The 23366-nt window shown below is 42.9% G+C and overlaps 1 protein-coding gene across 2 annotated transcripts in view; it reads left to right on the top strand.

Moving 5' to 3' along the window:
• pik3cb (phosphatidylinositol-4,5-bisphosphate 3-kinase, catalytic subunit beta) overlaps positions 1-19600 on the top strand; it is a 47754-nt gene extending 28154 nt beyond the window's left edge. For both annotated transcript variants that reach the window (XM_056373766.1, XM_056373767.1), the window contains exons 5-24: positions 1186-1415; positions 3916-4095; positions 5207-5374; positions 7570-7659; positions 7809-8063; positions 8188-8284; positions 8535-8665; positions 9027-9077; positions 9949-10137; positions 10619-10740; positions 11062-11205; positions 11335-11434; positions 11899-12095; positions 12190-12299; positions 12489-12567; positions 14151-14318; positions 14410-14533; positions 14644-14789; positions 17298-17430; positions 17727-19600. In XM_056373766.1, the coding sequence (XP_056229741.1) occupies positions 1186-1415; positions 3916-4095; positions 5207-5374; positions 7570-7659; positions 7809-8063; positions 8188-8284; positions 8535-8665; positions 9027-9077; positions 9949-10137; positions 10619-10740; positions 11062-11205; positions 11335-11434; positions 11899-12095; positions 12190-12299; positions 12489-12567; positions 14151-14318; positions 14410-14533; positions 14644-14789; positions 17298-17430; positions 17727-17864 (2852 nt within the window). In that variant the 3' untranslated portion in view covers positions 17865-19600. The remainder of the gene's footprint in view (positions 1-1185; positions 1416-3915; positions 4096-5206; positions 5375-7569; positions 7660-7808; positions 8064-8187; positions 8285-8534; positions 8666-9026; positions 9078-9948; positions 10138-10618; positions 10741-11061; positions 11206-11334; positions 11435-11898; positions 12096-12189; positions 12300-12488; positions 12568-14150; positions 14319-14409; positions 14534-14643; positions 14790-17297; positions 17431-17726) is intronic.
• Positions 19601-23366: the final 3766 nt, after the last annotated feature.

Here is a 23366-nt window from a genome sequence, read left to right as displayed (position 1 = left end):
TAATCAATAATGGAAATAATGGCTTGTTGCGGCCGTACTACCTGTAGTTAAATGAGGTGTGATGCAAGCTCTCCAAATTCATTTTTATTCTGCTTAAATACATAAAAATACACAGTAGTGAAGAACCAACTATTTCCTCTTGCTCACCAACAGCATGTCTACACAGACAGCGTAGCGTTAGCATCACATTAGCAGAGCAGCAGGAGGCGTTCAGGCGCCGTATTGAGCTGTGGGTCATCTGTGTTTTGGAAGCATTCAGCAGCACAATGAACAAACAGTGAAGTTTATGGGCGTAAAGCACAAGAAAACAGACTTGGGCCGTTGGTTCAACCCTCCTCTGACAGACACGTCCAGGATTATGGAAGTCTTTTGGTCACAGCAGACCTCTTCAGAGGAAGAAAGGCAGAGAGGGAGGGAGGGGTCTCTGATTGAAGGAGACTCGGACGATATTGATATTCTTTCCTCCTGGCTCCACTTTGGTCTGACTTGATGTTTTTAAGGCTTTTGACAGAGTAAAGTGGTGTTTCAAAAGGAGCCCCACAGGCACGTCTGGATAGTCCCACATATACACACACTGACCTTGTGCAGCGCACAGTAACAAACTATTACACACTCACAAGGTTGACCATGTTTTTTTTTTTTCTCCCCCCCCCCCCCCCTCCAGAAATACAGTCACACTAACCGGCTCGCACACGCACACAATGCAGCTAATGTGGTCCAGAGCCCCTCTTTGAATGCTGAGGGTCATATGAATGTTAAATGGCTTTAAATGTCAACATGTTGTTTTCATTACCAAGAGAGTATTGTGCTGCAGCGCTTTGATAAAATACCGAGACAAAAGCTCAACAGGAAGCACGGAGATAAAATATGATCAGCCAAACAGCAGCTCGTACCTCTGGCATTTGGCACTAGTGACAATATTACGAGGCTCTGCTTTAATCCCATTTATAATTCCTTCACACATTCACTACCACTAGGTGTGAATGTCTTGAAAAGCTTCATGCTGAGGTCTTATATAAAAACACTGATTAATTAGGGTCCATACCTGTTTGTGTTATTTCATTACACCCACTTCTCATGCCGCATTATTAGACAAATTGTTACACAATATAATCTAAACCTAAATCATGATGTATCCTACTTCATAGCAGTGCCGTGACGATGCTCTTTACCCTCCTCCACCAGGTCTCCATGAACTCGACGCCATTAACGACCAGGAGGTGAAGGACTTTCGCAGCAAGATGTTTCGAGTCACTGAAGAGAAGATGCAGCGAGTCCAGAAGATGACATTTGCAGAGTGGATGCAGGCCTGCTTCTCCCCACAGCTGGAGCCCGCAGCTGGGACGGCCATCACTGACGGAGTCAACGACCGGTCGCCTGACCTGAAAGTTACGATCCACTTTGATCAGTCTCAGGTGAGAATCTGTAAACCCATAGCTAAAAATGCTAACAGCTGTCCGCAGTGGTTAGACTGAGTGGAGACCAGGATCAAGTGTGTTTGTGTTTGAATCTGGGATATAGTTCTAAAATGTTTATTAAAAACTGTGAACCACTTCCTCTAAAACCTCTCTACCATCAGCAAAAAGACCTTAACCTTAAAGTTATTAATATAAGAGTCCAGTGTGCTGTGTCCACAACAGTTTTATGACATTTATAACATAAAAAATCAAGATGTCACCACTGTCACCATCAGACAAAAGAGTTAAAATTACTCACATTACCAGTGGAAACTATTCAACTACAAAGTTCATCTTTGATTTTAATTAAATCATTGATGGCTACTACATTTTGCATTTGTTTCTATCAATAATTTCTTCTTGGCTGGAAAGTTCATGATTTTATCAATACACATATCAAAACACAGCGTTGTAGACGTTAAGTTTGATTGGTTAGGCTGTGACTGGGCGGCTGTGGGCAGCTCAGGAGGCAGACCAGGTCGTCCACTGAGGGTAAGATGCTGAACCCCTGAATTGACTCTGATAGCTGCTCCATCAGTGCAAGAGTGTGTCTGTGAACGGGTGAATGTGGATTGAAGTGTAAAGTGCTTTGAGTGGTTGATAAGACTAGAAAACAGCTATATAAGTGCAATCCATTTACCATTTTAGTTTTAATATTACCACAGACCGGGTGCCATCTATTGGGAAGAGTCTTAAAGGATAGGACGCAGGAATATTTCTTTATTTTATATCCAATGGTGAGAAGAATAATTGAAAACTTATACATTTCACAACATTTGATTTTAAATTATCTTACACCTATTTTACCTCACAGTAAACTGTACGAACACAATAACTTGTTGATTAATTATTTATAATAGGTTCCTATTTTGTTTAATGATATCATGTTTAATATTACAGTAAGTGGCAAATGGATTTCATTATGCTGGATGGGGCACTTGTGCTTCTTGGTAGACAGCTATCAGTTACCAACAATGACGGCTAATTCACGTACGTGTGTGTTCATTTTTGTCATCATTTTTCTAATTGCACTGGAGGAGGCTCCTCAATGAGGGATAATTGTTTAAAGCACTCTGCAGCCAAGCTGGTATAATAACAAAACCCATTACGCCAAACCCATAACGTGCTGCTGCCAGTACAATGTCTTTGCATGCGTAATGAGCTCTGAATAACAGTGTGACTTACTGCACCACTACAGCAGACAGAACCACCTTGTTAGAGCAGCAGAAGTGGCCATGTGACTCCACCAGCGCAGGCACGTGCACGCTCGCTCAGCCTCTTTCTCTGCTCACAGTTGGCTGCTCCACAGAAGTCACGTGACCGAGCCCAAATAGCAAGTCATGTGACACAACGAAGTGGGTCAAAACCATCAGTGAAATTATGCCACTCTCTCACACACACGCACACGCACACGAGTTAGCATGACAGCTCAAGGGACCAAAATGCTGATTAAAACGAGCCTCTCTTTGCTTCTCCTTCCCTGAACTCTCTTGTCTCCTTCCATCTGTCTTTGTCTCTTCGCTTCTGTTTTAGAAATAATGTTATTTAATCATAAGACAGATGGCCGTGTCCCTCCAGACTCTTGTGTATCAGCTTTGATCAACATCAGACACACAAACGCACATAGACAAACGGGCCATCTGTGCCACTGCGCTCAGGTGGACATTGGCAGGAAGTCTTATTTAGGAGGTCAGACACAATGAGCCTCATTACAGACAGGAAGTGTGGCGGCGTGGTTTATTGTTATAAAGTGAATATATGACTATGGTTCAGTGGGAACCTTCCTCTTAGTGATATCATTAGGCCTGTTCAGTGGTTTACCTTGGACTTGTTCTCTTATTTCTTCACTGCATTAGAGTCCCGTCTAACTTCAACTTCAAAATAAAGTTCCCACACAAGAGAAATGCTGTAAAATGCCAAACCACTTCAGGTTAGCTCGGGGCTACTGGTGTTGCAGCTCCACCAGAGTGAAACCCTTTTTTATGTTGTTAATTATTAACGGGTGACATTTTTATTAAACCTCCAGGAAATTATAATTCCATCTCAGGTATCAGGTCAGTGCTGTGCTATAAATAGAACATATCAGAACATATGAGCCCGGCTGCGGTAACGTGTTCAGGACTCACACTCACAGTTTTACACATGTCGTACAATCTGTCGCAGGCTTCATTCAGCCGTGAACGTACACATGTCCGAGAGATCACGTGTGTATGTGAACTCAGTGACTGTATGTAGTGTGCATTTATCTCATCTAGACGTCTGTGTATAAACAGTTGTGTACGTCTGTGCGTGGACAAGTAGTGCTTGTAGTCGTTTTGACATCTTTTAATCCTGATTTCAGTAAAACTTACACACAAAAATCCAGTTTAAACACTTAAAGGAATTTTTTTTAAAAAAATGAAGCACCTGACTCGATCTCAATCTCAGTCTGTCTCTGTTTTCCTTTCCTGTCTTCCAGGATTCAGCCAGTCTGAAGGTGCCGTCATCCTGCACCCCCACAGAGCTGATGGAGCTGGCCGTGAGGAAGTGGCTGACCACCCACGGCCCCGAGGAGGAGGCGTGGAGGGGTCAGTACGTACTGAGGCTCAGCCAGTGTCTGGAGTTCCTGTTCGGAGACCACCCCCTGATTCAGTACAAGGTCGGTGGCTACACGTGTCTGTCAATGACTGATGGACCTGTTGTGTCAATATCATGTCCACACCCAGAAATACTTGAGATTGCCTCTCTTATTTATTTATTAAGAAAATAAGAAAAGTTGGTGTTATGTTAGTGTGACAATAACAACCTGGAAAAGTAGAATGGCTTGAACCACGCAGCTAAAGGCTCCACAGTAATATTTTTGATGCAGTTGCAGATGGTGGATTCTTGTGTGTTTGCAGTTTCCATGTTGATGTGTAAAGATTCAGGCCACCAACATTACGGCCACATGAACATCAGGCACATAAAAACAACTTTATTATTTGTTTACATTTGCCATTTTCTTCTGTAGCTCGTCATTCTTTTTGCCAAATGGACATTTTAAAGATATACTTTTGCTTTTCATTTTATTACAACATTAATTTAGGTTTATTGATATTAATCAAAACACATTAACCATAAATAATAAATGTAAAAGTATTTGTCATCTGGCTAGTTTTCAGTTTGATGTATGATGTGAGTGATGGAAAGCTGCCTCTCCTTTTGTCGGGAGATGTGATTGAATTTCTGTGACATTAAAATGTTTAAAGTCTGGAAGGTTTTTATTGTTTCATGGAATTTAAGTTTTTCCAAACTCAAAGCCCCAATAACTTGAGAGTGTTTAAAGTTGGGCTTAACGGTTGTCAAACACTCTCACGTGTGGAGCCTCATTAGGTAAATCTTTAAGAAAGTCTGGTTGGCCACGTGACTTTCTTTTTAAACGTGATTTAAATTATGAACATAACACCAAGGTGATTGAAACTACATCAGTTTTTTCCATTTGCAGCCTTGCGATCTTAATTTGATCAAGACAAACTGTGGGTAAATTTCACTTACGTCTCGTTCATTTCTGTCCTAAAACTACTTTAGCTGAAAGAAGTTCTACTTTTATTCTAATACAACAACTACATTTGCACACTTTACTGTGAATGTCCTGATTTAATTAGCAAAATGCAAGTTTAACTCTGACATAAAGCACAGCTATAAACAAGGCATCTAGCTTTTTCCATGTTAGGAAAGGCTGAAAAAAATGCACAGAGCTAAAATCCGTTCCTGTCCTGTCTTGTTTGCAGTACATCCGAACGTGCATCCAAGCCAAGGAGTCTCCACACCTCACCCTGGTCCACACCAGCACCGTCAAAGCCATGTTTGACAGGGAGATGTCGACCATCGGGGCTGTGGTCAGCCGCAAGTCCTCCAACCCCCCTTTACCGCTACCTCCCAAGAGAAGGGTTCCCACGGTGAGCACAGTAACCCGTGTGGCTGTGTGAATGAATGTACTTTTTCATTCTGCGTTGTGGTGGTTTTGTCTGTTCTGTGAACAGTGATTTACTTGCTCCAAATATGCAGGTCAGCTGATTCCTTTGTGACATACGCAGCTCGGTCAGATTTAGTCATTTCTGAAATTGTCTTCACTCATGTAAATATGTATCTAAACTCATGCACCCAAATTTGATCAGTGGTTGTTTGACATCACCAGGACGGACTAAAACTGCACATATGAAAATGTTCTCATGTACTCTAGATAAGAGTCGCTTAATATCTGCCCGTGTTTACTGAGCCGTGTTCTTGTTTCACTAAAACAGTCAAAGCTTCGCAGTTTTATTGATTCACCGGCACAGAGCGAGGCAGGTGTGGAGGTTTACCAAGCAAACATGTGCTGGCAGCTGCCACCTGTCTTTTATGAGGCGGTGTTCTGAACAAGCCTGCACTGTCCTGCCAGCATTTGCCACGTTGTCAGAAAACATCGCTATCTCCTCACCGCTGCTGCTGCTGCTGCTGCTGCTGCTGCTGCCAGGTGCACCGTGACATCACTCCTACATTTTAAATGTCAGGTTGGATTTAATTGGCCTTCGTTGGCGCGTCTCCTGGGGTTTTGATATCCTGATTCCACGCTGACTGTTGATGCCCCGGTGATGTGGTGGTTTGGAGAGTGGGTAAATCTTACAGGTGAAATGAAACATATTTACATCTAATCATAAAAGTGTGAGAACAGTTGTTTCATGACTTCTTCTTACTGTCTCCAGCTTATGATTGAACATTTTGGTTGGTTTACAGTAAAAACAGCCACTAACTCCACCTCACTTCCGCATTTTTTTGATGACTACGTATATAGTCACTGGACACAATGACTTAAGGAATTACAAAGTGTCACAATCACTGTGTATCATGATTTATCATAAATCAAGGATTCTGTAAAATAAAAACATAAAAATAAAAACGTAATTACCCCATGACGCTCTGGACATGTGAAAATATTGGCCAGACAGTTGGTAAGGTAAAACTAATAAGTTATTTCTGGAGAGAGAGAGAGAGAGAGAGAGAGAGAGAGAGAGAGAGGCGCCACGCAGCTTTAGTACTTTTGACTCCAACCATTATCCTATTATCAGAAATATTGCAGTTAACCTTCTGACCTTTTCACTCTAAGAAACGGTCTTTCATCCCTTCATCATTTCTCGATGAGACAACGGTAACACTCGCTTTTTCTGCTGCAGATCTCCTGTGTTTACGGCTCATAATCACCTGTCAGGGTGTAAACTCCAATTAACAAACCAGGTCGTGTTTCACAGGTTGTGGCGTCATTGTAGTGACTTTCCTATTGATCATAAAACTGATTTTACTGATAACTTTAAAGCCAGGAGAGGCCTCGCTTTACTTTATTGCTATTTCTTATCGATTTATGTTTAGAGCCTCTGCAGTTAGAATTCCTTGGCCCCTTATAAATAACCCGAGGAGACCAGGGCCACAGATGTGGTCTCTCCTTTTAAATCCCCAATTCAAACAACTGTTTTGGCATTTTGACCATCCTGAAAGATGGATAGTAAAAAGCTCACAGTGTGGTTGTCTGTCAGGAAAAGAAGCTGTTACCGGTTGCTCTGCTGTCGTGCTGTCGGGAAACAAAGCCAGAGAAGGGAACAGAAGGACAAGGTGTTTTTGTGATGATGCAGTACATGACGCTCTTGTTTCTGCCTGTACGCAAACTACAGTCTCACATCAGACAAGAGGCAAATTACACACACTCACATGAGTATTTAAACACATCAGCACACTACAGGAAGTGTGCTAGTTAGTCATGTTCGTAGTCTCTAGGTGTCATGTGATGCTGTTTGTCCTGCTGTCTGCTGACCCTCGCAAATCCACTCGGCTTGACATCAGAACGACCTGCCTGACCTCCCACATTTTTTTGTGTGTGTGTGTGTGTGTGTGTGTGTGTGTGTGTGTGTGTGTGTGTGTGTGTGTGTGTGTGTGTGTGTGTGTGTGTGTGTGTGTGTGTGTGTGTGTGTGTGTGTGTGTGTGTGGTGTGTGTGTGTGTGTGTGTGTGTGTGTGGGTGTGTGAAGAAGCAGCGTGCTGGAGTACATATTTTTACACTGCATTATGCTAATGCTGTTCACTCATTGCAAGTCTCTCTGTCTACCTCTCACTTTCTCTCTTCAGCAAGTACAGACGTGTGTGTGGGACGTGTCTTGCCCATTTAAAATAGTCCTAGTGAACGCCAGCAAGGTGAACGCAGAGGAGACGGCTAAGGTAAACTCTCGCTTTGTCCACATACACGAAGCGGTTGCTTATGATCCTGTTCAAATGTCACCGCAACACCTGTAGCTACAGTTACAGAGAAGTGATGCTCAACCCTTGCCGCCCATCCACACACACCAACCCCTCTCCCGCTCACCCAGGTCCAGGTGAGGGCGGGGCTCTTCCACGGCACGGAGCTGCTGTGCAAGCCGGCGGTGAGCAGTGAGAGCAGCGGACGCTCTGACCACACGTGGAAAGAGAGCATGCTGGAGTTTGACATCTCTGTCTGCGACCTGCCGCGCATGACCCGCCTCTGCTTCGCCATCTACGCCGTCATGGACAAGGTCAAGAAGCAGAAGTCAACCAAAAACCCGCACATAAACAAGTACCAGACCATCCGCAAAGCAGGCAAAGTGGTAAGAATCACTACCCTGCTCTGTCTGCAGGGCCTGAAATGTAATAAAAGCTTCTTCAGTTTACACACATACTCCATCTTCACAGCATTATCGATAAATAATTAATATTATTAATGTGATCCAGCACTACCCTATAGCTTGGGTCAATACCATGGTGTTTGACTACAAAGGCCAACTGAAGACCGGAGATATCAACCTGCACTGCTGGTCTTCCTTTCCTGGTACACACACACACACACACACACACACACACACACACACACACTCATGCTTATTTTAAGTCCACAGATATAATTAAACTTAAATTAGCTCGTGTAGTAATTGCCGCCATGCAGTAAATTCACAGCAACCAAGTGTGTTATCTGTGTGTGTGTCTGTGTCTCTCTGTGTGTGTGTGTGTGTGTGTGTGTGTGTGTGTGTGTGTGTGTGTGTGTGTGTGCATGGGTGTGTGTGTGTGTGTGTGTTCCTCAGATGAACTTGAAGAGATGCTGAATCCCATAGGAACCATTCAGACCAACCCGTACACTGAGAACGCTACAGCACTGTACATCCACTTCCCGGAGTACTCGTCACACCCCGTCATCTTCCCTCCCTTCGACAAGGTCAGTCGTTGGTTTTGTTTTGGTTTTTTTTTTACCAGCATCCAGAATAAGCTTGTATATTTAAATGACATGAACAAATGAATTGTGTGTGATTGTACCATACTGATCAGAGACAATAGGATGGGACCTTTGTGGCCTTTTTTTTTTTTTTGTAAACACTTGACTGCAGTTGAATTTGCCATCGCGGTGGCTTAGTGCTCTTCATAATGGTACCTAGTGATTATGATGAAGTGGCGGCTGTTAGCATGAAAGGATCAGGACGTGCTCGGCCTACTTAATGCGCTCAAGCTAGCAGCGATGTATCAGTGTGTGTGTGTGTGTGCTCACTCATATATAGTGCTCACTCACTTTCTTTTTGCAGATACTGGAAAAAGCTGCAGAGATCGCCAGAGCAAGCGACTGTGCCACCATGGTGAGTTGATGTACAGGAGGGGGGGGGGGGGGGGGGGGGTGATTGTGTGGGCATGCCCAAACACTATCATACATACAAAGGCAAAGCAGGTGAAAATACGGTGGCATATTTGTTACAGTAACCCCTACACCCTCCCTATACACACTCTGATCACACACATACTGCAATTATACCCTCTCAAACACACACACACGCACACGCACATACACACACACACACACTGCCAGTTTGTTAGTTTCTTAGGAAACTCATTGTTATCATGCTGGCAGGGTGTAGCAGAAAAAATATTTCAATCCCCATCAAAACTCTATCAGATTACTGGTGTGTGTTTTCCTGTGTCACTGCCCCTCATCTAAGAAACCCACTGCTGGGCGTGTTACCGCCAGTTATGTAATCCTGTGTTATGCAGAGGACATGTCTGAACGCAGCCCTTTAATGTGAGCTGTATGTGTGAAACTAGGATTATCACTGATTTACAAGTTAGTGTTTATTTCTTTTTACTGCTTGACACCTTGTGGTTCACACAGCTCCACTAATGCTGCTCCTCTCTAAAGAAAGTTTGTATATCAGGATCCGGTTCACAATTATCTCATCGGCTCATGTGTCCATTTTGAATCAGACACTTGTTTCAAACAGAGACGATTCAGTGTTAGTCTTTGGTTTCTCGATTGTGTATAAAGGTGCAATCAAAACAGTTGATGAGAAACCGGCGGAGACATTGATACACTCCTGCCATCTAGTGGTTCTTTTCGGTAACTACTCATCTCCGTCACCTCAACACCTTTCATGTGCTGCTCCCTCTTCCAATTAATCTCCACCTTGTCTCTCCCTCCACATCTTCGTCATCCAACCGCTCTTCCTTCCTCATCAGGGTCGTGGGGGTAAGAAGTTCCACATAGAGCTGAAGGAGATCATGGAGCGGGACCCGCTCTCTCAGCTGTGTGAGAACGAGAAGGACTTAATCTGGACACTACGCTACGACTGTCGAGAGAATTTCCCTCAGTCGCTGCCCAAGCTGCTACTCTCCGTCAAGTGGAGCAAACACGAGGACATGGCTCAGGTTAGACGCTGTTAGACGCAGTTTAATAGAACAAAGTCAGCTCTTATCCATCTACAATCTGGTGACGTACAAGCTTCATTTTTAATATTGTGACAAACTAAAATAGTTCACATCTTTGTACTTTTGGATGTGAAGTTTTCTATGTTTTATTTATAATTGTTTTTCTTAATATTGAATGAATTCTGAAACACAAAGTTAATATTTTCATACTGTTCTGAAAGTGTTTTTAATACTCTCAATCAAACTTATAAATATCTACATTTTATACATAATACATACATTTTAAACCTGTTTTTTATACGATGTCACTTTATAACAATATAATCTCAATATCTTCCACTTTTGGTAAAAATTATCACTGATGGCCTGATGGTTTTACATCCACCTTTAGTAACAGAATATGTTTATTGCATTTAAACATCTTAAATGTTTCATAATCAGCCTTAAAATAAATTTTCTAAATATAACATTTGTGTTTCAGCTGCAGGCGCTGCTTCAGATCTGGCCCAAACTAAGTCCCAGAGACGCTCTGGAGCTTCTGGACTTCAACTACCCTGACCAGTATGTCAGAGAATACGCTGTCCGCTGTCTGCGCGATATGAGGTAAACATGTGTCTCCACCCACACACAGACACATTATATAATCCAGCACTTGTTATTCCTCTCATATTCAAGCTTCTGCATTTATATCATCCGCCGTCACCCACAACACCTTCCCCCTGCTTCCTCCTGTTGTATTATATTAAAGATGACTATATGCATCAGTTACTGACAGTTGATAAAGCTTTGTTGTGTCTATTCCTGAAGAGCAAACATACAATTTAAAATCCAACTAAATGATTTCAAATGACAGAAAGGTAAAAGCTAGAAAACCAGCTCGTCATGCTTCCCTCTCTGATCCTGCCTTCTCTCTCTCCTCACCAGCAATGAGGAACTGTCGCAGTATCTGCTCCAGTTGGTGCAGGTGTTGCGTTATGAGCCTTACTATGACTGTGCCCTCACCCATTTCCTGCTGGAGCGTGCCCAGGGGAACCGCAAGATAGGACACTTCCTCTTCTGGCACCTACGGTATGTATAGGCTAACCCATGAACATGTCTGCACGTGTGTATTAGTATATTAGAAAGAAAGTAACAGAGCTGGAGCTTCAGGGAGAGGTTTCTCGTGTGAACACGGCTGCTCTCTGCTGCCCTCTGCAGGTCAGAGATCCACATGCCAGCTGTTTCAATCCAGTTTGCCCTCATCCTGGAAGCGTACTGCAGAGGCAGCATCCCTCATATTGAGGTTCTAAAGAAACAGGTACGTCTCACACACTGTGGTTCTCTTTTATTTATTGTGTTTCACAGGTTGTTTGCCTCAATCCTCAGTTCCATAGCTTTGCGTCAGACTTTTACTCTACTGATCCCTGCTGTGGGATCAGAATAGCTGTGGTCTATTGTTAACCCTGGCAGGACTAGATTTATGGTATTTTTAGCCTGTCGCAGACACACCACTGCCACCCTCTTGCCCTCCGACCTTTGCCCTCTACACTGTCTGTTCTGACAGTCTCTCCTCTGGACGCTTCCTCCCACTTCCTCATCAGCGCAGTCATTTATCTGGCCACGTCCTGTTTTGAAGAGCATGCACACTGGGTTGGGATTGCAATGCTGACATAGCCCATTAAAGCAGAATGAACTCAGTTAGTCGTCAGTAACAAGGATGAATAATTCACACAGCTTTATTTTGCTCCAACATTAACATGGTCCATCTTTTGACTCGACCAGGTGGAAGCCCTGAGTAAGCTAAAGTCAGTCAATGAGCTAATTAAGCTGGGAACCACCAAAAACGCCCGGAGCAAGACCAAGGAGGCAATGTTGACCAAGGAGGCCATGATGACGTGTCTGAGGCAGAGTGGATACACGGAGACTCTGTCAGACCTGCACTCCCCTCTAAACCCCAACGTCCTGCTGTCTGGCATCAAGTAAGACACTAATGTGACGGAGAGTGAGAATCTCTGTTCTGATCACAAGCTTCAAATAACTTGTTCTCCTCTACTTTTCTCCGTCTCTCTTCAGTGTGGAGAGGTGTCGGTACATGGACTCTAAGATGAAGCCGCTCTGGATTGTTTACAACAATAAGCTGATGGGGGGAGACACCCTGGGGATCATCTTCAAGAATGGAGACGGTAGGAGGAATAGAGGAGGCGACGGAGGGAGGGATGTGAAAGAGAAAAGAGGGGTGGGAGGAGTCGGAGGAGGGGAAGTTGTACTGCAAGGTCATGAGGAGGGAATGAAACCACTTTCCATTTTCTAATTTTGAAATAAACAACTTTTCTACTTCTACTTTTTCTCCCTCACTCACTTTCTTTTCTTAGACCTAAGGCAAGACATGTTGACCCTCCAGATTTTGAGGTTGATGGATTTGCTATGGAAGGAGGCGAGTCTGGACCTCAGGTGGGTTTGTGTGTGTGTGTGTGTGTGTGTGTGTGTGTGTGTGTGTGTGTGTGTGTGTGTGTGTGTGTGTGTGTGTGTGTGTGTGTGTGTGTGTGTGTGTGTGTGTGTGTGTGTGTGTGTGTGTGTATGTGTGTGTAAATGGACAGACTGTGTCAGGCTGTTTGTTCCTGCTCTCTGTGGGGAAGGGGAAGCTCTGGTGGGGAGCACAGAGGACGAGAGACACTAAATTTACCCCATGGTAGTTTGACCTCCAAACCTCCACCCTAGACATCCACACACACACACACACACAGTGCATTACATCCTAATCAAATCCACACTTTTGCACTGTTACAGACACTTTTTCTCTCTTGGTCATACACTGACACATCTGGAGCTGAGCATTACAGGGGTTTGTTTTGACAGTTGAGCTTGAAGACGGTGTTTCAGATTTCAGGGATGTGGGTTCAAAGTTTGAACACAGTGAGGGGACACTGAGATTAAAGGTAGGGACAATGTTGTTTCCTGCCTTTAATTTCTTGCGGATGTATTTTACCTCACGTTTCAGCTCTTGTTGGTCGTCTGTAGTCGTTTTATTCATTTATTTAAACTCAACATCATCATGGCATCACATCAAGCTGAGTAAGAAATGCCTTAAAGCGGATTTGGTCTCCATTAAACTTCTGTCAAACAGCAAATGAAATCTACAACCTTGATTGTGCTGCGAGCGTTGGATGGTGGCTGCCTCATGTAGAAGACTGTGGAGACTGTCAGTAAATTAGGACAGAAAAGGAAAGTTTTTTTTTTTTTTCCAGGTCACATAATTCTGCACCCTGCAAAATAAACTGGCGCCGTCTTGTGGAAACTGAAAACAAGACGTTGAAATGAGCAAAGAAGAAAACGTATCATCTGTCTGGTCTGCATGTCACTACGTAATCACCATATGGTCTTCAGATCCTGTATTTCTGCCATCTGTCATGTCTGAACTCACTATGCACAGTGTGATATTGTATCCTGTCTGACAGAGTGAATTGCATCCAGAGGGGTGCTATAAGAATCAACTTGTAAACAGACCGCAGCCTAATATCTTAATCTCCACAGAAACGCACACAAAGCTTCGTTTAGTCCGCCTGGTCAAATGACCCAGATCAGATTTTTTGCTTTCGTGTGGCACAGATTTCTGGCTCCTGTTTGAGTGACGTCTTTGGGGACAGTTTTGATTCATACGATGACAAAACTATGAAAAAAAAAAGATACCTGTCACCACCACATCTGATATTTATTACAATGTTTTATGCAGAGTGTTTCAAGTGTAAACAAAATCAAATTTGCAGTAAATAATGATGGATGTTGCCTGACAGTGAAACATACATAGGAAATGTAGACAGCAGAAATTGTGGCAACAATTGTGAATGTGAAAAAGGGCTTGGTGAAGTGGTTATGTGTTCCTTGTGCATCATAAGCGGTTTCCATGTGTCTCCTTTGTCCTCCTTTTTCTTTTTTCTTTTTTTTTTGTCTCTTCCCACCAAATACTTGGAATGGATCTGTTGACAGATCCAGTTGCTATCATTAACCCCTTTGTTTCTCTTTCTGTATATCTGCAGAATCGTACCGTACGGTTGCCTGGCGACAGGTGACCGGGCCGGGCTGATTGAGGTCGTCTCTTCGGCAGACACAATTGCAAACATCCAGCTGACCAGCAGCAACGTGGCAGCAGCTGCCGCCTTCAACAAGGACGCTCTGCTCAACTGGCTCAAAGAGAGAAACTCTGGGTACGACGACGAACCTGCCGTGATCTTTGTCGTTTCCTCAGAGGTGCGAGTTCTCTGAACATTTGCTTACATGTATGTTGTGTATTGACAGCGATGCTCTTGAGCGGGCTATCGAGGAGTTCACTCTGTCATGTGCAGGCTACTGTGTAGCCACCTACGTCCTGGGCATTGGAGACCGCCACAGTGACAACATCATGGTCCGCAGCACTGGACAGGTGAGACACACAGTGTGTTTGATCTCTATATAAATGATGCAGATTCTCCATTTGGTTTTGCTCCTGGTTTCCATGGCGCTCACTGATTGATTGGCTCTTTTGTCCGTCAGCTCTTTCACATAGACTTCGGCCACATCCTGGGCAACTTCAAGTCCAAGTTTGGCATCAAGAGGGAGCGCGTACCTTTTATCCTCACACACGACTTCATCCACGTCATACAGCAGGGCAAGACGGGATACACAGAAAAGTTTGGCAGGTTTGTTCCGCTGTGTCCGTCTGTGTCTTTTCACTAATGCAGTCTGATATAACAGCCTGACTGTATCATCATTTTGAAGGCTGCAATTTGTGCGGCTGTTGACCTGCACTGCATTATGTCGACAGTTGTTCCTATTATTTTGCCCACCCCGGTCAGATTTATGAAGGTAGGCTAAATAACATGTATGTGTATTTTGCAACACACAGTTTTAGGCTGTCAATTAGATGTCTTTGTTTTGATCATAAACATGCACTTAACCTTTTGCGCCCATGAAAGAAAACCAGCATAAAAAAATATGATATTATATACAAGTATAGTTAGTCAGCATTTAGAGTATTAATTAGCTTAGCTCATTAGACAGCTTTACTTTCACCTTAAATGTTTTACAGCTACAAAAGCTTAAAACCTGCAAAATTTAGCTCATTGTGAAAATGCAGAGGAACTGTTATACCTCCGTGTTGTATTTGTTAGGAGAGGGGAAGACGAGCATTACATAAGTTGCGGAATAAAAGAGGTTAAAAAAATGAAGTGATGCTGGGCACAAAGCCTTCATGTGGGTAAAGAGGGCATCACAGTCGCACCGCAGCTTGTGCTCGCTGTCGGTGCAGTTCCTTCTCCCACCAGCAGTTGGCAGTTGAAGCTCAGGCGCTGATGAACTCTCAATGAGGAGAAGTGTAACCATCAGCAGTGTCACAATTTACACACCTTATATATAACCTGAAAAATCGAAGGGATCAGGATCAAATATCTTTAATTACATCTTAATAGATCATTTAACCCCACAGTACTTCAAACATATTGACTCCAATGAGAAACGTATTGTTTTATGCAAAACTGATAGAATTAAATTCTAAAACATTAAACCACTTATCAGCTTTGTCTTGTGCCAAACAAAAGCTCTTGATTACATTCAAGTGCCGAGCTGATGCGTTTTCTATCTGCCTCCCTGGATCCATAAATTAAATCTATCTGTCTTTTCTTTTTGATATATACACAAAAGGTGGATATTTTAAAATAACTGCTGTTGATTTAATGCTGACTGATGCCTCAAGTGAAAATGTACAAAGTTAAGTGAAGTTAAAAATCAATCTCAACGATGACAAAGCTAATCTATTATCGCTGATGTGATCACACAAGTTCAAACATCAACGACGTGTTTCTGTGTTATTGAGGGTTGATTCACATCAGTACAGCGCTGCATGTGCAAGGGTGGCATGCACAGGCTTCATTAGACAGCACAACCAAAGTGTATATCGTTTACCAGTAAAAATCAGTGACGGAACGAGAGACACAACTCATTTGGTGAAAGTGGAAATACCCCTGTGGTACAGTCTGTGTTGTTATGACCCACATACATGTCAGTATCAGCAGAGGCTAAACATCTGGAGGAAGGTCCTTTGCTGCATCAACAGTTTCTGTAGTCAAAGTTACTACAGCTCAGAAATAATCTAAATAAACTTATAACTCACAGATGTGTTGTAAAGAAGAACAAAGCCTTATATACATAACGCTGGACGGTTGATGCTGCAGAGCCTGTTATGGTGAAATATGATCACTGAGGTTCTTTAGTCATTAAATTTTTAATTGCACTGACTTCATATGTAATACTCAGTATGCTCGTCTGACATTTAAACTGTTATCCAACAGCTGAGCTTCCCAGCAGGGTGTTGGTGAAGAGCAGCGTTTCCTGCAAGAGCTCGAAAATAATCCATTGCAATAATCCATTTGCTGTGTCAGCAAATCTTTTGTGTATGAGATGAAGAAACAGTGATCTGTGTACTACACAGTAAACATGAGTACAAATGATTTAGTGTAAACGGAAATACCCTTGTGGAGGCGTACCCACTGATCTGATGACCTACAGTACATTCAAAACAGTGAGTGGAAGTGGTGAGGTGTTTCCTTTATACCTGAGATAAACATCAAGCTCAGTTCATCTTCGATGCTCCTGAGAATAACATTTTTATATCTTAAAAAAACAGCTTTGAATTCCATCTAAAAAAAAGGACAAAACAAACTCTAAAACATATGAAACAGTTTGTGGTTCAGCTGCAACGATAAGTGTTTTAATAAACCCAGAGGAAAAACAAGTAGCAAACACACATATTGTGATTATGTAGGTCTGGGAAAAGATGGGATCTTCATTGTCCGAGCCTGAAGCGCCGTGAAACCACCTGTGCTGACAGAGTGCAGTGAGTCACTGGAAACATAAAGGAAATGTTTATCACCTGTTGTGATCAGAGTGTGGGCAACGTCATTTAACCAAGTCACTGATCAGCAGATATCTTCAGCACAAGCTCGTGACTTCCACTACCGCTGTCTCCACATCAGAGGAGGTGTGGCTCATAATCATCCTAAAAAACACTGAAACAATTTGAGTTTATTGATTGTTAGTTTTCCTTATTTCATTTTTCCACTGGTGCACATGTTAGTTCATGGTTTCCAGAAAGAACGAACAGCATAATGACGTACTGTGTGTGTGTGTGTGTGTGTGTGTCTCTGTCGTAGTTTCCGTCAGTACTGTGAGGAGGCCTATCTAATCCTGAGGAAGAATGGGAACCTCTTCATCACACTGTTCGCCCTCATGCTGACTGCTGGACTGCCTGAGCTCACCTCAGTCAAAGACATCCAGTACTTAAAGGTATCACACACACACACACACACACACACACACACACCTTTATTGAAGAAGCAAACTAGTCACACCTGTTCATACTAGTTTAACTTACTAGTTACTAGGTCTGAGCCATGATTTTAGATGGAATAATGTCAAAGAGCACAGACAAATACCCTTAACTGGTTTCTACAAATATCAACTTTTTCTAATTATTATACAGTTAGCTGCTGTTTAACACATTCTGTGTCCTTTTCATCAACTTCCTCGTTACTTCTCCATCCTCCCGCCGTCTTGACTAATCGTCCTCCTCTCCTCCCCAGGATTCTCTGGCTCTGGGTAAAACAGACGACGAGGCCCTGAAGCAGTTCCGCCAGAAGTTTGATGAGGCCCTGAGAGAGAGCTGGACAACCAAAGTCAACTGGATGGCCCACAATGTGGCCAAAGACAACCGCTCCTAGAGCAGCTACCATCCCTGAAGGGCGGGGGGTCAGGGGTCAGGGGCCAGGGGCCATGAGGACACGACGAATAAAGTGTGTGAGTGTAGGGGAGAGGACATGTGACAAAGCAGACAGGGTCAAATCCACCTATATTTAAAGAAGGGAATCTCGCAGAATATCCCACACATGAGCAGATTCACCCCCCCCCACCCCACCCCCCCCATACTGTACTCACAGAGTAAAACCTACTCTCCGAGACAGTTCGGTTACCCTGCACCCTCACTTACTGCACCCCCTCCTCACCTCGCATCACTCTGGCATGGTGCCTCCTGAAAAATCCAAATTAATGGTCAAGTGACATTTCTGTGGAAACACGGTGGGTAACGTCATTGCAAGTTTTGCACAGGCGCAACAGATGATGGAGCACACAGCCAAAGGAAGGGAACTGAAGCACCCACTCTGTCCACACTAAAGACGAACCTGTCCCCACAGAGCGGAGCGGCTGAGTTTTGTCGGACGGACTTGAATCAGTGCTTGCACGGACTCTGAACGGGCAGATGGTTTGAACACGCCCCTGAACTGTTTTAAGTACAGAGGAGATAACAGATGGGTGTGGAAAGGGCGGAATGGAAAAGACAACAAAAAACGACCCCCACGTCTTAAAACAATGTGCACAACGCCCACAGGAAGTGCATCTTAACATTCTCGCTGCCTCAAAGTGTGCCTCAAAACTGCGGGAAGATTGTATTTTTACTTTTTTTTTTTTTTTTCTTTTAATGAGTTTTCTTTCGCCATTTAAGAATTTATCATGAGACTTCTATGTGCCAGACTACTTCACTAGTCCACAAAAAAAAAGCTTGTGTGAGGGAAATAATGATAAAAAGCGAAGGACTGATGCGAGAACAAGATGCCCTGAGCCTTTTGGTCCACTGTTTGGAATCTCAGTTCATTTGAACCATCGAACACTGGAATGTTTTTAGAGAGACGTATATGAGAAAATTTCAAATAGTCTTTTAATGAACTAAACATTTTTATTTTTATTTTTTTTATTATTTTGAAATGACAATGTGCATTATTTCTTTCAAATTTATCAAATCAAGAGCATTATTGGACAAAGCGTGATCACCTGTGAGTTATTTCCACCCCACCTGTCTTAAAGTCTAAAAGGAAGTCAGCCTTTTAAAGCGCCACCCCACTCATGCTAGCAACCATGACGAAATAAACTCTGAGAAATAACTGATGCTTTTAACATGTTAGGACCAAAACAAAAAGCAAATGTTTAGCAATTGTACTGTTTATATTGTGTTTTTAATGATCTGCTTCAGAATTGAATGTGCAAATATGTGCCGCTCTCTTTTTAAGCGTATTTGTTTTTATACAAGCAGGTGTGGGCGGGGTCTGTGGGCCTGTGTGGGCGGGGTTTCTCAGTAGGGACATTACACTGCAATGCGAAGCTACTTCCCCCCCCCCTCCCCCCATTTCGACATACGGTGCTCCTCCAGTATCTGCATCTTGTGTTTGATTTTTCGTGCAATATCCGAGTATATGACCCGTATCTTATTATATTAAACCTTGGGCACAGGCCTAAGCCTATAATGGTTTTGTCTGTTGGTTTATGTGTGATGCAGCTGTGTTTCGCACCACTAGCCTTCAAATGTCTCAGACACTGGATATTGTCAAATGTACAGGCTTTTATTGTTTTGCTGGTTTTTTGTTTTCATAGGAGTTTTATTAAAGTTATTTTCCACCGCACTGCATTTCCACTTGTGGTCCGTTCACTGCTGGAGGTGTGGGTTGTGTGATCGTGGGCCCGCTCAGGGCAGCACCATGGATTTTGTCTCAGATTTGAGAGCTGTTATTGGCACTTATTGATTCCAAACCAGAAATACATTCAGACCTATTTTTGCCTGCTTTATGCACAAGTTAAGAAAGTAGTGTTGTTGAAGAAAAGTCCTATGTCCTTAGCTCCAATGTTTTTGCGGGGTTTTTTGTTTTCTTTTAATTCCCCCCTTTTGTTCCAGACAGTGTGGACCGGTCTTTAAAGAATCACAGGACTCTTATATACCTGGTCTTTTTAATTTCTTTATTGGCAGTGAAATCTATAACAATTCATCAAGTCATAAGTTTTTAAAACTGTAAACGAGATGTAGTAGAATAAATATAAAGTAGCATGAAATCAATATACTCAAGTAAAGTATCTAGAATGTAGTTAAGTTCAATATTAGAGTTACTTTCCATCACTGAGAATAAAATTGTCACGTTATCCTCCAAGATACAGTATATTTGAATATTTTGTACTTTTCCTGGACATATGTTATAAAAATGTGGCATTAGGCCATTTTCACAGAAGGCAATTTGACTTGACGTAACAGGAAACTCGTTCTATTCAAGTGTCCCAGTAAACCATGATAGTGAGCCGCTATTCACAATACCAGGACTTTGAAATATATATATAAATAAATAAATGTACCCCTTAAGAATATGGTACATAGTTACTTCTTCTTGACTATGCACCGAGTGCACTTTGTTTACTGGTGCAAATTATATCTCAGGTTAGAATTAAAGGATATTTAGTAGGATCCTCACACACACACACCGCCCTCCTCATCATGAAGCTCTTCTGTGCGTGGGCCGCTTTTCTTTAGTGCCGTTCATATGACTCAGGAAAATGTATTTCTTTTCACTCTGTGGAGAATGTTAACAGTCAAGTCTCTGCTTTCAGTGATCATCATTTATTGATTCTCTTTTACTTGAAGCCACAATCATCGCTCGGTGTGAATCATCTGTCGTGTGTGTGTGTGTGTGTGTGTGGCAGTTACATAAAACAGTAACCTGGTAGAAGAGTTATTCATAGGGAGCGTAGACACAATGACAGAAATCCTCCGTGGAAGGTGTAAACAAAGGACGTCAAATATCAAAATGAAAAATCATTTGAAAAGTAAAGAATGAATTCAAGGGCAGTTAAGAATAATGACATGGTTACATAGACATACAATATGTGTATATACAGTCATCGAGCACTTTATTAGGAATGCCACACTAAAACTGGGTGGTTCCTCCCTTTTGCTCTCATAACAGTTCCTCGTTGCATGCCTTCAACAAGATGTTGAAAACACTCCTTTAAGATTCTTCTCCACGTTGAGGTCGTTATGTCACATCATTTCTGCACCTGCACATTCATGCTGCCAGTCTCCTGTTCTACCACTGGTGAGGCCACGAGGTTCACTGAACTCACCGTCATGTTCCTGAAACCAGTTTGACATGATTTTTTTTTTTTTGACATTGTCCTGCTGGAAGTAGTCATTATAAGATGGAAAACTGTGGCCATAAAGGGATGAACATGGTCAGCCACAATGCTCAGACAGACTGTGGCATTCAGAGTTAATTGGTATTTAGGAGCTGAGAGAACATTCCCTAGGACTTGGACTGTTAAGACAAGGTAGGTTGGGTCCATGGATTCATGCTGCTGCTGCCAAATTCTGACCTATCCCTAACCCTAACCCTGGCATCTGCAGCCTCTGTGTCCACTGCAGCCTCATATTTCTGTTCTTGGCTGACAGGAGTGGAACCTGACGTGGTTCCATAACCTCAACTTGTCTCTACTAGTGACCCGGCCTTTGCTGTCCCGACCCCTGAGCTGTGGAGCTCACTGCCTGAGGATCTAAAACTGAGTGTCCTCTTTTAAATCTCTTCTTAAAAATGATGCCATTTGTTGTTTTAATCCATATTTTTCCTTGTCTTTACTTTAAAACCCTTTGTAGCTGTGTTTTGATATGTCCCTTATAAATAACATTTTTATTTCTGATATTTGATGTGAACATTAACCCAAGCTGCTGACCTCTATCTGCATGATTACATGCACCACACTGCTGCCACATGATTGGCTGAGTGGATAATTGCATCAATAAGCAGTTGAACAGGTGTTCCTAATAAAGTGCTCTGCGACTGTGTATGCCCTTTAGATGTAGAGGATTTATGGTTAGGTAATCATGAAAGCCATGATCGCCAGTCAAAACCCCTGGGCTTAAAGCCGCCCACATCTGACTCACACTTGTGTAGGGAATTCCACCCACCTGCAGGATCTCCCAGTTTACTGCCTCCACCACAAAATCAAATGTGTGTATGATTAAAAGAGAGGGCGGCGGTGAAGGGAGTGATCCATGAATCAATCTCATCTTACTGGCAAAGTCCAATCCACCTACATCTATACCTACAGCTGAATGGAGCAAGTTTATACACCTCTTCTCTGGAGGTTGTCAAAAGGCTTCCTGGGAAATGTAGTGAAACACAATGCAATCATGCCAAAAAAAAAAAGCAAAAGCTAACAATAGAGCCTCATACAGTATTAAGCTCTCAGTGTGATATCATACTCAAGCCATTTCATAAAGTGCTAGATAAATGCAGGCAGAGTGAGACAGTGAGAGTGGATGTGAGAGACCACGCTGCTGAGTGGACATAAGGCAAGACAGCAGGGTGCGTTGTTGACTACAGTGCCACCTCAGCAGGCGTTGGTGGCTGCCACTTGAAAGTGGCACTTTAGTACTAAGCACCGGGTCCAGATCTCTGCACCGAGCTGTTCTACGGAGAATCTTGGCCCTAGAAGAAAAAAAATATGTTGTTGTGGCTGCCGTGCCAGCATGTGAAACTAATACAGTCTGTCCTCTCCAGCATTAGCCAGTCATGATGATGAACAATGATGAGCAAGCCTGGCACAAAGCAGAATCCCATTCATCAGAACAGGCTGCTGAACAAAGCCTTCAGCCTGGAACAAGAAAAGGGATGTAAACCCTCATCCCTCTCATATGTTACTCCTGATGATGCAAGAGAGAGAGAGAGGGAGAGACATCAGAGCAAGAACTTTCAACTACCTTCTTTGCCTTGTTTTCTGCACCTATACCTTTATGAATACACGTAATTTTCTCTCTTAAATAACACACAGAAAATACATTTTATCCGTTCTTCTTTCCGGAAGAAAGGCAGTATCACTTCGGTGCAGTAACAGATGTGATGCAGGTATCTCTTACACAACCAAAAATTGAGGACTTTGCCCCTTCACTCTTTCCATTCACATCTGTGTTTTCCTCAACATATGTCTTCTTCTTAACTTCAGTCGACGTTGTTTTTAAGGTTATACACTGTAATTTAGAAGATATATGTTCAATAAATAACGCTATGGGACATTTCACATTTCTCGCTATTTGTTCGTTTACAACCATCAACCGGCAACAGAGCCGAAGAAAATTAAACGTATTGATGTTTAATATTCAGCGTGGCTCGTCGTTTCCTGGTTGTTTCCTCTTCATTCTTTCACATTTATGTAATTTCCACACTGGATACGTTGTTTTGGACGCGGCATAGTCGTAACCACCCAGGTCCCTCGCGGCACGATACGCATAACATGGTATTCCACGTGCGGTGGATGGCTTGTTTATATAAAACGACGGACAGCGCTCTGGACCAATGAGCTCACACCGCTGCGGTTCCGTCACGTTCTCCATGGAAACCCGTAGCTTTCAGCCAATT

This window comes from Seriola aureovittata, chromosome 4 (genome assembly GCF_021018895.1).
Source record: "Seriola aureovittata isolate HTS-2021-v1 ecotype China chromosome 4, ASM2101889v1, whole genome shotgun sequence".
Taxonomy (NCBI): domain Eukaryota; kingdom Metazoa; phylum Chordata; class Actinopteri; order Carangiformes; family Carangidae; genus Seriola; species Seriola aureovittata.
Note: the sequence above shows the minus strand (reverse complement) of the source record. Positions and strands in the feature narration are given on the sequence as shown.